Here is a 16,759-nt window from a genome sequence, read left to right as displayed (position 1 = left end):
CCCTCTAGCAGCCTCTCAGCTGACGTGAACGTGCAACCTAGCAGCATCTAGCTCACCTGAGGCCCCTAACACCCTCACACTTCTGACAGGTTCCATGGCATAAGCCAAACAAGTCTGCTTCAAGTAAATGTGAGACAGAACAATACAAAAAGGACAGCTTACTTTCTCTTAATAGAAACCAGAAAATTAGAAAATACAGATAAGTATAAAATGAGAAATCAAAAACCATAATCTCACCACCCCCAAACATCAACACCAGTAACAGTACATATAATTCCTTCCAGTCATTTTTTTTAAAAAGTATACAAAATTGGAATCATTTGTATGAAAACATTTTGTGTCCTATTTTTGGTTATATTAATTTTAGGCATTTTCCACAGCACTAAATATTCTTTTTGTTTTGCTTTTGCTAGAGCCTAGTGGCATGATATTTGGCTCACTGTAACTTCCACCTCCCAGGTTCAAACGATTCTCCTGCCTCAGCCTTCTGAGTAGCTGGAATTACAGGCATGCGCCACCAAGCCCGGCTAATTTTTTTATTTTTAGTAGAGACGGGATTTCACCATGTTGGCCAGGCTGGTCTCGAATTCCTAACCTCAAGTGATTCACCTTCCTTGGCCTCCCAAAGTGCTGGGATTACAGTGAGCCACCACACCGGGCCAATCTTACACCTTCTAACAGTATTTCTGTATCCATTTGCAGCATTTTTGTATCCATTAAGTAATCTCTCTTTAACCTCCCTCCCCACTACTTTTCTCATGCTCTGGTAACCACAGTTATACTCTGTATCTCTAGAACATTTTTCTTTTAGCCCCACATGTAGAAGCATGCAATATCTGCCTTCCTGTGTCTGGCTTATTTCACTTAATATACTGTCCATCCAAGTGGTTACAAATGACATGATTTAATTCATTTTTATAGCGAATAATATTCCATTGTGTATATGTACAGCACATTTTCTTTATCCATTAAGCCAATGATGAATATGTAGATTAATCCATATCTTGGCTATTGTGAATGGTGCTGCCACAAACGACGGTAGCGCAGATCATCTCTTCGATATACTAACTTGTTTTTCCATCATCACCCTTTAAAAGACTCTTTCCTATCGTAATTTATTCCCTTTAAAAGACTCTTTCCTATTGTCATTTATTCACTTTTAAATTAACTGGAATAATCTCTTCAAACTCAAAACTACTGATATGGGGATTTAAAAATATGTATGTTCTAATCTGTAGAGTTTTTTGTTTGTTTCTGGATGGGGTCTCACTCTGTCACTGAGGCTGGAATGCAGTGGCACAACTTTGGCTCAGTGTTGCTTTAACCTACTGGGCTCAAGCAACTCTCCCCCATCAGCCTCCTCAGTAGCTGAGACCACAAGCACATGCCACCATGCTTAGCTTTTGTTTTAGTTTTTTGTTTTTTTTTTTGTACAGATGGAGTCTCACTATGTTGCTCAGGCTGCTCTTGAAACTCCTGGTTTCAAGCTATCCTCCTGCCACCGCCTCCCAAAGGGCTGGGATTACAGGCATGAGCTATGTACTGCACCTGGCATCTGCTGAACTTGTTTTAATAGCTTTTCAGCTCATTTTCTTAGGTTTCTAGGTGGATGATCACCCCTTATTTTCAATGGTTGGTTGGCCAGAACATCCAGATCGGTGTTCTCTATGAGTTGTGAGAGTGAACCTCTCCTTGTTCTCTTGTAGGTTTTAGTAAGAGTGTATATAGATGGTTGATCAGTGGGCCTTGACCAGGGGATGACTGGACTCTCTGGGGCAGCTTTTAAACACACACATTTCCCACAACAGAGATTCGAATTCCTAATATAACTGATTTCTTGATAATCCACTTTTTAATTCCCACGTCTCAGTACGTTTCAGATTTATCTTAAACAGACTTAGAAGTCAATGGCCAGGCACGGGGGCTCATACCTGTAATTCCAGCACTTTGGGAGGCCGAGGCAGGTGGATCACCTGAGGTCAGGAGTTTGAGACCAGCCTGGCCAATGTGGTGAAACCCCACCTCTACTAAAAATACAACAATCAGCCAGGCATGGTGGCGTATGCCTTAATCCCAGCTACTCAGGAGGCTGAGGCAGGAGAATCACTTGAACCCGGGAGCTGGAGGTTGCAGTGAGCTGAGATCACGCCACTGCACTCCAGCCTGGGCAACAGAGCAAAACTCTGTCTCAAAAAATAAATAAATAAAAATCTATCAATGAGTCTGATTTAGGAATTTCACATCTATATTCATATGAGGTTGTATTATAGCCTCCTTGTGCATTAGCAAGACCAGAATTTTTATATGGACACAAAAAGCTTCACAAAATTATAGGGAAGAATTCTAATTGTGGTTTCTTTCCTTTTTCTAACTCTGGTTTAATTTATATTGTTCAGAATTAGCCTTTCTCCTCGAAACACTGAAAGAATTCCCTGGCAAACCTCCTGCAGTAACTGCCAGGTTTATGTCTTTCTTTGCAAAGACCTAGGTTCTACTCTACTAAGGATGGAAACCACTAACTGTGGATTGATAGCCCACCTGGAGTCTTTTTCATTCTCTGCATTGAGCCGATTGGCCTCCTGGGCTTTCTCAGCCATCCACCTGGTGACCAGCTCCTGGTTCTCTTCCGTAGTTTTCCTCAGTTTTTCCTCCAAGGCAGTAAAAGTGATCTGCAGGGCATCATATTCATCCTTCAGGGTCTGGTTGGCTCTTTCAAGGTCACAAAGCTTAGTGCGCAGTTCTAGGCACTCCGTCTCCAGGTCAGAGATAGTCTGCAAACATTCTGCGATTCTGGAAGCATGACATCAGAGGAGGAATAGTACCTCGCCAGAGCCCTGTGCCAGAGCCCTGTGCCAGAGCCAGATGGACCTGGCTGCGTGCTTAACACTTTGTGTCTGTTACATCTTTTAGCCAGGCCCATCCCCATGAGGTACAGGATAATCCATTAGGAGAGGAAACACTTAAGGTGAAATTAATCCAATTAATGACTAAGAAAAACACGACGTGAAGGAAGAGAAACGTTCGATGCTTAGATTGGTAAAGGGGAGTTAAAAGGAGGCTGGAAACCCTATATATTTCACCAGCTCTGACATTTCCCAAGCAAGAATGCCTGAGCAAGTGCCCTGCCTTTCCAAGCCTCTAGACCCCTTTTCACATATTAAGGAAACCCAAGCACCCCCCACCCCAGCTCCAAGGTCTCAGGATTCAGAGTCCCGATTTATCTTGTCTGTCAGGCTTCTCTCTGATCAGCAACAGTTTTGCTCACAAACTCATTCCCCTTTTCCCAAGGGCCATGCGCTCAGCTATCCTGGCCCTACCACCTCCACCACAGGAACATACCAGCTCCCACACACAGCGGGCACAGGAAAGCTGCTGAGTGTCTCTGGGAAACTTGCAAGAGCCAAGGCGACTTCCCTAGGAGGACGCTAGAAGCTTGCGGGACTATCCTTGCTTTTCCTTCTCAGAGCTGGTAGGAAAGGATCCCAGAGCGTGCATGCACTGGAAATCAAACTCTCGCTAAGTGCACTGTGGCCACTCACTGCCACTGGCCTTGCTCACAAGAGGTCAGCAGAACAAGGACATGGGACCCAATGACCAGGCTCCAAGGAGGCACGGTCTCTACTCACTTTGCTTCATTCATCTGCATCTCCCTGTCCTTCTGCTGCATTTGGTTATTCAGGTCAATCACCAATTGAGCTAACTGGGAGATAAAGAAGAATACTTTTATAAATAAAATTTTAGGACCTCACTTGGAAACTACACAGTGGGTGGCGATTTATATTTAAGAAACAATAAATGAGCTGGGTGACAGCAAGGAGCCGAGGCACCTATGGGGACACAAAGGGGAACTGTCCCTGCCGCTCCCTGTTGAAGGACAGCTTGGCTGGAATGAGAAGTGTTCCAGGTGACTGCCGGGGCTTGCTGAGGACAACTGTCTACTCCTCAACCTCAGCTACCTTTTTGGAGACTCGTTTCTGCTGAAAAGATAATCAATTCAGCTGTATTGATGGTGAACTGTATTTTCCCAAACGGAGCTTTGCTGTAAGACCACCATCCAGGTGAACACATCCCTGGACTTGATTCTTTCTCATGACGTCTCTGAAATTTCAGGGTTCGTACTGAAAAGCTTTATGAAACCATCAGTGAGGCCTTCAGCAGGCCAGGGAGCAGGCTTTTTTGTTCTTTAAAGCCTCTCCACTCTTGCCCCTCATGCTGATTTTGGAGCATGGTAACTGGCAGCGCTCTCACAGGATGGCCCTTCTGGCGATGGGCCTCAATCTGCCTGGTCTTTTCATTCTGTTTTCCTTGCCCTTTTATTCCTATAGAGGGGGCTTTTGATGCCACATATGGCTAAGGCCGCTGCCAATTCTGGTGAGAAGTGACTGAGCTCCCCCACTCTCCACAGGACTCTCATAGAGGGCAGAAGACAGATGAGAAAAAGGGCTAGCTTTACCTCCCCACGTTTCTTGTGTAATTCAGTCAGTTCTTCTTGGTGCTTGATCCTCAGCTGGGCCATTTCTTGTAGCTGACTGTCATTCCATGTGCCATCATGTCCAGGACTAAATTGGCAAACCAGGCAGATGAAGAGAATGTGCAAAAAAAGGAGGGGAAAAATGAGACTCCAAATCTTTCCAATTAGGCAGTGAAACAACAACTCCAGAAACATGTTCACAAAGCCAATAAACCATTTGGGTGTCTCCAGCAGCTGTGGTTACAGGCACTATGAGTGGAAAGGAGGAGACGTGAAACACGTGGAAAAAAGCAAAGCAACCGTGACCACCAGGCATGTCAGGAATAAAGGGTGGAAAGTTCCTGAATGAAGTCCCAGTAACAGGCACACCAACGAGGACCACTGGCTCAGCAAGGACCTGAGTGCCGATGATGCAGCAGTGAGTGCAGGCCTCTGCTTTCACACAGCTGACACTCAACTGAGAGCATGTGTGAGGTCAGGAGTCACATGTGCTTGCCGAAAACTCCAGGAGAAGAAAGGGAACGGGGTGGGGGGGCTATTTTAATGTAATTGAGGAGGGTTTCTCCAATGTGACACACAACTAGAGACTGCAAGGAAGTGAGGAACAAGTCATGTGGACCCCTGGGGGAAGGGCCCTCTGGACAGAGGGAGTAGCAGCAGCAGGGCCTGGAGAGGCATACAGCAGGTGGTGTATTTGCAGGAAGGGTGACTGAAGCCCCAGCACAGGGGGACAGAGGAGGTGCGGCCAAGGAGGAGGTGGGGAGATGATGCAGAGCCTTGTGGACCCCTCTGAGGGCTGTGAGGTATACTAGGCATGAAGGGAAGCTGCTGGAGGGCTCTGAGCAGCTGAATGACTTAGGTTTTAAAAGGAGAGCAGATTGCATGGGGGTAAGGGCCGAAATAGGAAGACCAGCCAGCAGGCTACTGCAAAGTGCAAATATGGGACAGTGCAGCCCAGACCAGGGTGGGAGCAGTGAGGTGAGATACTGTCTGATTCTAAATCCATTCCAAAGACAGTGCTAACAGGACTTGACTTTGAATTGGGTATGGGGTGTGAAGAAAGAGAGCAGTCAAGGATAACTCAAGGCTTTTGGCCTGAGCAACTGGTAGAAGGCAGGTGTCAGCCACTGAAATGCGCAAGACTGTGGGAGGAGCAGGTTTTGGGGGAGGCCTAAAGAGTTCAGTTGTGGCCAGTCAAGTGAAAACTGAGTATTGCCAAATGGAAACTGAGTATTAAGAGTCCGAACCTGCTGGGCGCGTTGGCTAAAGCCTGTAATCCCAGCACTTTCGGAGGCTGAGACAGGCGGATCACTAGGTCAGGAGATCGAGACCATCCTGGCTAACATGGTGAAACCCCGTCTCTACTAAAAAATACAAAAAACTAGCCGGGCGAGGTGGCGGGCGCCTGTGGTCCCAGCTACTCCGGAGGATGAGGCAGGAGAATGGCATAAACCCGGGAGGCGGAGCTTGCAGTGAGCTGAGATCCAGCCACTGCACTCCAACCTGGGCGACAGAGCCAGACTCAGTCTCAAAAAAAAAAAAAAAAAAAAAAAAAGAGTCCGAACCTCAGGGAGAAGTCCAAGCTAGAGGCTAACATGTAGACACTGTCAGCAAATAGATGTGCCTAAGGCCACAGGAGTGAGTTCAGATCACCTCCAGAATCAATGCAGTTTTGGAATCTTTGCCAAGTGTTTGCATGGTATCTCAGAAACAGCAGAAGATAACTAGAACTGTGGATTTATAGTTCGAGAGAAGGCTGGTGTCACAGGTGAGAATTATCAGATTATAGTGAGTAGCTGAAATCAGTGCCTGGGGAAAGCTTATAGATGGAGAAAAGGAATAAGGCTGGACACTAGGATATCAACATCTGGAGAGAGCGGAAAGTACTGCCCACTCCATATGACCTAGAATAAAATAAAAAGAGGGGGATAAAGGTGGCAGTATAGCAGTCTTTCCATCTCTATATGTATTGTTATTACATAGCTGAGTACAAACTAATACCTTATCTTGAGGTAACCTGGTACTTTCCCAATCTTAGCCCAAGAAGTAATGCCAAGAGATTAGAAAGTAGAACACACTTTACATGAAGCTATCCCAAATTAGGCAGAATAATTATCAAATCTTCCCCACCTTTTAAAAAAGTATTGAGATGGTATCTATGTTGCAAAGGCTGGCCTCGAACTTCTGGACTCAAGCATGTAGGAGGTGGTCCCGCCTTCCAAGGAGCTGGCTAGCTATAGAACAGATTCATGAAATAAAAACTAACAACAGGCCGGGCGCGGTGGCTCATGCCTGTAATTCCAGCACTTTGGGAGGCCGAGGTAGGCGCAATCACGAGGTCAGGAGATCGAGACCATCCTGGCTAACACAGTGAAACCCCATCTCTACTAAAAATACAAAAAATTAGCTGGGCGTGGTGGCAGGCGTCTGTAGTACCAGCTACTCAGGAGGCTGAGGCAGGAGAATGGCGTGAATCCCGGAGGCGGAGGTTGCAGTGAGTTGAGACTGCGCCACTGCCCTCCAGCCTGGGCGACAGAGCGAGACTCCATCTCAAAAAAAAAACAAACTAAAACTAACAACATAAAGAAAAACAAAAGTGTATCAAAGAGTGACAAGAGAAAGTGTTAATCATGTTCAGAGGCAAAGATTTCCCCAGACAAGCATAGTTTCATTTTGGGAGAGGTTTCCCAAGAGGAACTAAAGTAGGAATCTCCTAGGAAGGGCAAAATGGAGGCAAGATCATCAGGCAGAGGGGCCTCAGGATTAGATGCTTAAACTTCAAAGTCTACCGAGACACAGAACTCAACAGAAATGCCAGGAGAGACTCAGACAAGCAGGATACAGCTCTTTCCACGACCCAAAGCCTCCAAGGACTTCCTATTTTACCTACAATGAATATCATCAGCCCACGAAGGTGCTTTGGCAAGTAGAAAAAAAACAATCACTTGGAGGGCATGTTTCAAGCACAGATTCCTGGAGCCCACTAACAGGTGATCTGCCTTCCTAGCAAGGCCCAGCAATCTGCATTTCTCACTTTCTGTGCGCTGGTGATAGGAATGTTGCTGGTTCCAGGAAGTCTGAGTAGCAGTAAAGGTGGTAGTGCTCAAACTTTAGAGGTCACTAGAATCACCTAAAGCATTTCTGAAAACACAGATTACCAGGTCCCACCCCTAGAGTTTCTAATAGAATAGGTGTGAGATGGGGCCCAAGAATCTTTGTTTCTAACTTCCCAGATGATGCCACTAGTCCAGGAACCATGCTTAGAATAAACAATTTTGAGGCTGAAAAGTTTGATTTTAAACTGTAGGCAAAGTGATGAAAATACTTAAGAGAAAGTCTGATAACTGATGCAGATGACTATTTAAGCACAGTGTGCACTGTTTTACAGTTAATTAGGATGAGACAGGCAGGGACTTTGGAGAGACAGGAAGGAGGGGAAAGGAAACCAATGAAGTGCCCAGCTTCTGTGAACACCCTTACATGCTCTAGCAAATGTCCCTTTGAGTTGGTCTCCCCCACTAGACTCTACTCCTCCTCAGAGTAGGGACTCTGGCTTACTCATTCTACACCCCTAATGCCCAGCCCACACTGCGGTCACAGAAGTCTATTGAGTGAATGAGGCTCTCACCACAGTCTGGGAATAAGAAGATAAATAAACAAAGGAGGTGGCAAAATAAATGTAAACCAAAGGATGCAAGAGGCTAGGGGGTGGAGAACCAATGGGCTTAGTGAATATGGGGAATATGAGGAATAAAGGAAAGTGGGGAGGGGAAGATATAGAGGGAAGAAGGAACCATAGATGACTCGTGGAAAACAACGATACCGTGAATGGAAACAAAGAAGTCAGGAGGGCAGACTTATTATGGATAACATTTGTGGAAATGGAAAGACCGAACAAGGAGTAACCTGATGAAGCCCACCATTCAACCTGCCTTGCCTGCTTTCATCACTTTTTTCTAGTTCCAAACTCCCACTAACAAGTCAAGTTGCCAAAAAATACATAACTAAACTCCCACTAGCTTCCTTGTAAATAATAACAGACTGTGACTCACTACAATAACTGGTGCTTAAAGTTTTTCTCCAGGAACTAGGCGGCAGCTCTTGCTCATTACAGCCGGCTGAGACCCCCAACCCTTCAACTGGGCCTGTGTGAATGCCCAAGAGGTGATCAGAGGGCCAAAACACTCCTCCCTCAGATGACGCTAATGCCACCATTTTCTGCATGTGTCCTATGAGGAACCACATAGCTAGATTATGCTTGCATGGAAGCCCCAACGACCTCATCTTTCCTACCCACCAGTCACCTCTTCCTGCACTTTAGACCACCCTGCTTTCTATCGCATAGGTACCCCCATCCCTATTTTCAAGGAGGTGGATTTGAGACCTGTTCTCCTGCCTCCTTGCTTGGCCATGTTATGAATAAACTCTCACAAAACCCATCGTCTCAGTGATTAATTTGCTGTGAGTGGGCTGAATGAACCTGATTTATAACAAGACCTCCAACTAAATGACCATCCCACTGGATGTGGTGGCTCATGCCTGTAAACCCAACACTAATGGAAGGTTGAGGAGGGAGGATCACTTAAGCCCAGGAGTAAAGACCGGGCTGGGTAACATAGTGAGACCCCTATCTCTACAAAAAATTAAAAAATTAGACTGGCATGGTGGTGCACACCTGCAGTCTCCAAGGTACTTAGAAGGCTAAGGCAGGAGGATTGCTTGAGCCCCGGAGGTTGAGGCTGCGGTAAGCCATGATCGTGCCGCTGCACTCCAGCCTGGGGGACAGAGAGATACCCTGCCTCAAAAAAGACTATCCTAGTGAAATTCAGCCAAAAGAACTGCTGCATATTCCAAGCACATGAGTTTGGCTAACAGATAAAGAATACAAGAATACAGTCACCAAGGGTTTAATTAGATAGAAATGTTTTTAGTTTTCAATTGGATGAATTTAGATGAAAATGGTAAAACAGCATTATCTACACCTAAAGTTAACCAAAATACTAAAACTAATATCTTAAGTACTACAGAAGGCCTCCCAGGGCCACAGCCAGGCAGGATCTCCTGAACTGTTACAAACCAATGACGGAAGTGAGGCCCTGCCAAGCCATCTGTTCTCTGGTATCTTTCCCACTCCGTCCTCTACCAGGAGATCATCCTGCCAGATGAGGAGACTACAGCTCTAGGAGTAAATACATCAGGCTACAGCTACCATTTCTAGACACCATAAATCACCAACCTTGTTTTTACAATTGCTAAATGTGTGTAGATTTCAGAGAAATAATGGTTACTGTTCCCATACCAAATTTAACATGCAAACACAATGAATATTATGGAAGAGAACAATAAGACTTCAAATATACATAAATGCACACAAATGACCCAGTAAACACAAATACACCACCATGAACAAATACGTATCTCATGAAATATTCTATTAATACACACACACACACACACACACACACACACACACACACACACAGATATATATATTTTTGGGACGGAGTCTTGCCCTGTCACTCAGGCTGGAGTGCAGTGGTGTGATCTTGGCTCACTGCAACCTCCGCCTCCCAGGTTCAAGCAATTCTCTGCCTCAGCCTCCTAGGTAGCTGGGATTACAGGCGCCTGCCATCAGGCCTGGCTAATTTTTGTATTTTTAGTAGAGACGGGGTTTCACCATCTCGGCCAGGCTGGTATTGAACTCCTGACCTCATGATCCACCCGCCTCAGCCTTTCAAAGTGCTGGGATTATAGCTGTGAGCCACCGCGCCCAGCACACACTGGTATTTTTCTAATTTAGGTCTTAAAGAAAAATAAGAGCTTATTGCAATCTGCTCATTTCTGATGTTCCTCTACTTACTGAGGCTAAGTCCCTTTAAACCCATCAGAAGTTGAAAATACATAGTAGGTTGAGAATATATTCAATACATCTCACTTACTGAGTATCATAGGTTACACTTACATTAGCCTACAGTTGGGCGAAATCATCTAACACAAAGCCTATTTTATAATAAGTTGTTGAATATCTCATGCAATTTATTGAATACTAAACTGAAGGGGAAAAAACGGAATGGTTGGATGGATACTCAAAGCACAGTTCTACTGAAAGTGTATCACTTCTGCACTATTATAAAGGTGAAAAATTGTAAGCTGGCCAGCATGGTGGCTCACGCCTGTAATCCCAACACTTTCAGAAGCTGAGGTAGGTGGATCATTTGAGGTCAAGTGGTCGAGACCAGCCTGGCCAACACAGTGAAACCCTGCCTCTACTAAAAATACAAAAACTAGCCAGGTGTCGTGGTGGACACCTGTCATCCCAGCTATCTGGGAGGCTGAGGCAGGAGAATTGCTTGAACCCGGGAGGTGGAGGTTGCAGGCTGCGGTGAGCTGAGATTGCGCCACTGCACTTCAGCCTGGGTGACAGAGCGAGACACTCTCAAAAAAGAAAAAAAAAAGAAAAAGAAAAATTGTAAGTTGAACCACTGCAAGTTGGGGACCATTTGTATGTGGAAAAAAACACCAACCTAAAAAGGATCAAATAGACCCATACTGCACAAAAGCAATTTTTGTGTATGTACCAATCAATCCTATATTAATAGGATCTACAAAAACCTGCTCAGAAATACTTGTCTGTGATTATTTAAAAACAAACAAAGAAACAAAAAACATGAACCCTGGCAGGTTAGATGAGAAACTGACGTAGGGTTACCACAGGAACCTGCCTTAAGAAACTTCTCAAGCTGAGAGCACTGTACTGACAATAACCTTTCTAGGTATGTACATACCTTTTAAAAAACAATTTTAATTACACGGTTTTAGTTCTTATTTGAAAGGAGCTGACACAAACCGGAACACAAAATAGTACTTGATTTGCTTTTAAATTAGAGAAGTGACAACTGAACTGAGATAAATCTCATTAGAGACACAAATAATATAGGTTAGCTTCAAAATACCTTATCTCATGCCTGTTTGGTACATCATGTTTTTCAGCCTGTAGTTTCTGGGCCAACACTGAGTGAAGATCTGACTTTTCCAGCAATTTGTTATCTATTAAAATAAAAAAGTCAGAAATTAAGTTATTATAACATATACACACTTGCTAGGTACCTACCTTGTCATGTATTGAAGGATAAAATACAGGAACACACATTCCTCAGCCATAGTAACCTACAGAATCACCTGCAAGAATGTCTTCTCTATTAAAGGGAGCTGAAAATGCTTCCTACCCCCGAAGTTATTTGTTTCTACCTTGGGAGGAAAAAAGAAAAAGAACCACATGAAACACGATGGCAAAGTGAAATGCTATGGACCTTTAAACGATGGCAAAGTGAAATGCTATGGACCTTTAAGTACTACAGGAGAACTTTACCGTAATTGACACGTTAAATTACTTTTTAGGTCAGGGAACTAGAAATATAAATAAATGACAGTCCCCAACATGAAGGAGTTAACATTTAATTCAGTCAAGTATAAAAAAGGTACAGAGAATACACTTTGTACTCATTTTTATGAATGGTATCACAGGTGGTGATATATGAGTTAAGTCTTAAGAGAAGATGATGGGCCACGCAGAAGGAATAACAAAGTCTTTTGGTAAGTGGCTGGAAATAAAGGTTGGAGCCAACACTGGAAAAAGCAGGATCAGAAATTTAGACTTCTTACTGGCAATGATGAAATAAGAAATTATAAAAGCAGGCAGTTACATTAACAGATCCGTATTGGTAAAAAGTCAAAGATTATTCTGAGACTCCTCGCTCAGGCAACTGGGCAGAGGATGCTAACGTGTGAGAGAACACAGGAGGGGAGAGCTAAGAGAGGAAATGAGTTCTCTTTCCAAACATAAACAATTTGACAGGAGACAGAGTACAGAAACTCAAAAGACAGGATTAGAAAGAACATGGAGTTAAGAGTAATAGGCACACAGGCCAGGCGCAGTGGCTCATGCCTGTAATCCCAGCACTTTGGAAGGCAGAGGAAGGCGGATTACCCGAGGTCAGGAGTTCGAGAACAGCCTGGCCAACATGGTGAAACTACTAAAAATACAAAAATTAGCCAGGCATGGTGGCACTTGCCCATAGTCCCAGCTACTAGGGAAGCTGAGGCACGAGAATCGCTTGAACCCGGGAGGCAGAGGTTGCAGTGAGCTGAGATCGTGCCACTGCACTCCAGCCTGGGCGACAGAGCAAGACTCTGTCTCTAAATAAATAAATAAATAAATAAAATGAAATAAAAAATAAGAGTAATAGGCATACAGGCACCAGTAAGATCAGATATGGGTACCGGTTCTGCAGGTACCAAGCAGAACAAGACAGGGTTTATGCTAGTGACTATTCCTGTTCAAAGAGCTTGTTTCTCTTTTAAAGAGTCTTGAGTCCCACTTCCTGATATCTGAAAAGAGAATTCCTAGGTAGAAACACTCTCATCTGTATTAGTCAAATGAATTAGCTCAGCCAAACTGGGCATTGGTTTCAACCTGGGACATCATGATTACGAGAAAGGTTTAAAATCCACCAGTGTCAAAGGGCTCTAGTAAGATCTTCAGATGTTAAACCAAAGCTCAGAGGCATTCAAAAGAAGTCCTTCTCAAAGGTTGCTCCCTGAAGAGAAGGCTGGAGACAGAGGGAAGCCTTTCCCCTCCCCCTACAGCTTCTTTCCACCGTTCTCTTCAGATTCACACGCACGGACTGAACAGGGAACAGACTCCAGGTTGATGGAGGGTCAGAACTTGACTGGCCTGGGGAGGCTGGAATGAGTGGAATGAAGGTGTTTCACAAACTATAATAGAAACGATCTCCCTAAACATCAATCCCTCCGCCTAAACAGAAGATCTTAACAAGCAAAGGCTGTCTCACTCTCCTGTTCATTGTTAGCTTCTCATCCCAGTCTCCTCTCCTGGTCCCTCAGGCAAGCATTACTGGCTACTCTAGTACCCTTTAAAGCTATCTTCTTTCCACAACTGACCTCTTATTCTGACTGTTCTACATGTTCCTGTCCCATCAAGATGCCATTTTCAAAGCGCAGGAAAACATTCCATTTATGTCAAGAGATAATGCTTTACAATTACAGGCTATTATACAGACGGCTTTGAAAGCACTTATATGCACAGCACTGTTTTTATGAAGTGGGCAGGGCAAGCTTCATCTCCATTTTATAGATGAGGCAAAACAGATTCAGAAAGTAAGTGAAAAGGTTCAGTGAGGGGTGAGTCAAGCCTCCAACCCAATTTGACTTTCAAAGGATATTAGCTTTTAAAGCATAAGCACCCAATAAACACCTAATGAACTGATTTATGTCATCTGTCAGGGAATCATGTTTTGAGTAAGAGGGACTTGTGCTTCTGGCTTTCTGAAACAGTACTGTTCTTCACGGCCTCCTAGAACAGCAAAACATCCCCTTTCTTCTCAGTTTTGTTAAAACAATGGGTGCAGTGAAAGCAAAGAACCATTTGCTGGGGGAGCCAGTGAGAAAAGCAAATGCAAAAGTTAGTCATCAAGCCTGAGTTCAAATCCCAGTCCTGGCTGGGCATGGTGGCTCATGCCTGTAATCCCAGCACTTTGGGAGGCCGAGGCAGGTACATCACCTGAGGTCAGGAGTTCAAGATCAGCCTGGCCAACATGGTGGAACACTGTCTACTAAAAATACAAAAATCAGTCAGGCGTGGTGGTGCTCGCCTACAGTTCCAGCTACTAGGGAGGCTGAGGCAGGAGGATCTCTTGAACCTGGAGGTGGAGGTTGCAGTGAGCTGACATCGCGCCACTGCACTCCAGCCTGGGTGACAGAGCAAGACTCTGCCTCAAAAAAAAAAAAAAAAAGAAAAAAATCCAGTCCCACTATTAACCTGCTGTGCAACCTCAGAAGTTACCTATTCTCTCTTGGCCTCAGTTCCATGTATGAAAATGGCAATAACCGTTCCTGCTTCATAGATAGAATTTTGGGAAACATAAAATGAAATAACACATGCAAATAATTACCACAGTACTCAAATTTCTCTGCACAGTAGAGTCATTTGGGAAGCATCAAAAAACACTGATAACTTGGCATGCAGTTCTAGGCTGAATCTCACACACGATACCTGTGTCCTAACTTCATATATTGTGATTTAGTTGGTCTGGGGTGTGGCTTGGGATCTGTAATTTTTTAAAGATCTACAGGTGATGCTAATGTGCACCTAAGTTTGAGAACTACTGATTTTGCACAATCAGAATGCAAAAAAGGCAGCAATTTTTTTAATCCCATGATCAACATAACTTGGGAAAGTTGTCAGGTTTACTTTCAGGGACAGATGGAACCACCGTAGGACCATTACAATTTAGGTAAAGGTACAAACATTTTTGTACCCTTAAGCTGCAAGCAGTAAGCGGAAAGACAACCACCTCTTTCATACTGAAGATTTCAGTAACAGCAAAGGTTCTGTCCCACCTAAAAGAGATTAAGAATCAAAATGTATGATAACGCCAAGGCGGGGCCGGAATTACAGGCTCACGCCTATAATTCCAGCACTTTGGTAGGCCGGGGTGGGAAGATGGCTTGAGCCCAGGAGTTGGAGACCAGCCTGGGAAACACAGTGAACCCTCGTTCCAAAAAAAATTTTTTTTTTTTTTAAATTTAGCCGAGCGTGGTGGTGGGCGTCTGTAATCCCAGTTACTCGGGAGGCTTAGATGCGAGGAGCACTTGAGCCTGGGAGTTTCAGGCTGCAGTGAGCCGTGATCTCCGCCACTGCACTCCAGCCTCGGCGACAGAGCGAGACCCTGATCCCCTATCCCTCTTTCCCCGCAAAAAAACCACCAAGGTAGAGTAAGGGAAGTAAGTTTGAGGAATCAAAGGCCACCCGTTCCAGTGCATTGAGAAGGCAATGTTAATTCAGCGACTTAAAGTCAACGACCGTTTCATTAACCTGACTCCATAAATGGGATGTTTCTGGGACCTATTTAAGTGCATAAGCGTTGTGTGAGCTGCTGGGATTCACAAATACAAACACGAACTGTGCCTCCCCACAAAGATCGCACAGTTTAGCAGGGAAAAATCCTCCAAAGATAAAACACAAGTTAGAAAAAACATTTAAAAGGCTTGGGGCGTCTCAAGCGCGGGGTACCCGGGGCGGCCGCCAAGCGTGAGGGCGGCGCCGGGGACTCGGCCTCAGGTTTCCGCGGGTGCCCCGCATGCCTCCGCGGGACCCGCCCGCCCCGCTCCCAGCCCGCACCGGCGCCGCTCACACTGCAGGATGATCTCCTCGAACGCCTGTCTCTGCAGCCGGTCCCGGCGCCTCAGTTCCTCCGAGATGTGCCGCTTCCAGCGGGGGAAGTCAGCGGCGCGGAGGCCCGACGACATGTCGCTTCCTGTCCCGGCACCTCAGCGCCACCGATGCGAGCGGGGGCTGGCGGTCGCGGCCTGCAGCATGAGGCAACCAGCGGACGCGGGAAAGCCGGCAATCCCGGAGCTCACCTCCACTCACTGACCGTCCCCGAGGCCATCCGGGACGGTCTTCCGGCTCCTGCCGGAAATGATTTTCCAGAGGGCCGGAAGACCCTCCCCCTCACCCGACGTATCACGCCGCACGGGCTCAGGGGCCGGTGCCTACGCAAGGCCCTCGCTAGTGACGCCAGCCTGTAGCCGGAAGCGTCAGAGGCAAAGAGGTGGCCGCTTGGGGGCGTCCGGGCCCCGCGCAAGGCACAGCTCCGGGAGGGAAGGAGGCGGGAAAGGGGCCGCTTCCTCCTAACTGCTTACTTTTGCTGCTTTTCAACCCTTTTCGTGTTTTCTTTCTTGGCCTGTTTCCCCCAACTTTTTTTTTTTTAAATCGCAGTTTAGGAACAAATGGGGTTCCCTCCCTTCATAGTAGCTCTGTGACTGTGGATGATGGCAGCCTCCCTAAGCCTCAGTTGTCAGGTAATCTGTAAACTGGGGTCAGTAGTGATACCTACCTCAGAAGGTTGTCACGAATAGTAAAAAGAAAAACCCATGTAATGCAGTCAGCACTGTGCTTGGCACAGGGGAAACCTAAGTTTACAAAGACACTCGGTGTCTTCCCAAGGCCTACCCTGACAGCAGGAGCGTTGCCATCTTGGATAACTGCCACCATTTTAAGTTCCCCTTGATTAAAAAGCCACCTAAATCCAACCCAAAAACATGAGCCTAATGGCTAATGTCCGCATAACCAGAAACATTCCAACCCTAAGATAAACCCCCTTCCAACCAGAAACATGCCAACCAGGAGATAGCCTCCCCTCTGATCAGAGACTTTCCAACCCTGCAATAAACTTTCCCTCATATAGAAACATTACGAACCTGCAA

At 45.5% G+C, this 16,759-nt stretch overlaps 1 protein-coding gene across 4 annotated transcripts in view; it reads right to left on the bottom strand.

Annotated features, from left to right (window-relative positions):
* The window catches only part of ATG16L1 (autophagy related 16-like 1 (S. cerevisiae)), a 44,299-nt gene extending 28,233 nt beyond the window's left edge, over positions 1-16,066 (bottom strand). For 2 of the 4 annotated variants that reach the window (XM_011980250.1, XM_011980251.1), the window contains exons 1-5: positions 15,685-16,066; positions 11,425-11,518; positions 4,454-4,559; positions 3,627-3,700; positions 2,539-2,790 (exon numbers count right to left, since the gene is read on the bottom strand). In XM_011980250.1, coding sequence (XP_011835640.1) covers positions 2,539-2,790; positions 3,627-3,700; positions 4,454-4,559; positions 11,425-11,518; positions 15,685-15,799 — 641 coding nt within the window. In that variant the 5' untranslated portion in view covers positions 15,800-16,066. The remainder of the gene's footprint in view (positions 1-2,538; positions 2,791-3,626; positions 3,701-4,453; positions 4,560-11,424; positions 11,519-15,684) is intronic. The other 2 variants (XM_011980252.1, XM_011980253.1) reach the window with 2 other exon arrangements.
* Positions 16,067-16,759: the final 693 nt, after the last annotated feature.

This window comes from Mandrillus leucophaeus, unplaced genomic scaffold (genome assembly GCF_000951045.1).
Source record: "Mandrillus leucophaeus isolate KB7577 unplaced genomic scaffold, Mleu.le_1.0 Scaffold21, whole genome shotgun sequence".
In the NCBI taxonomy this organism is placed as follows: Eukaryota; Metazoa; Chordata; class Mammalia; order Primates; family Cercopithecidae; genus Mandrillus; species Mandrillus leucophaeus.
This window is presented reverse-complemented; position numbering and strand designations above follow the sequence as displayed.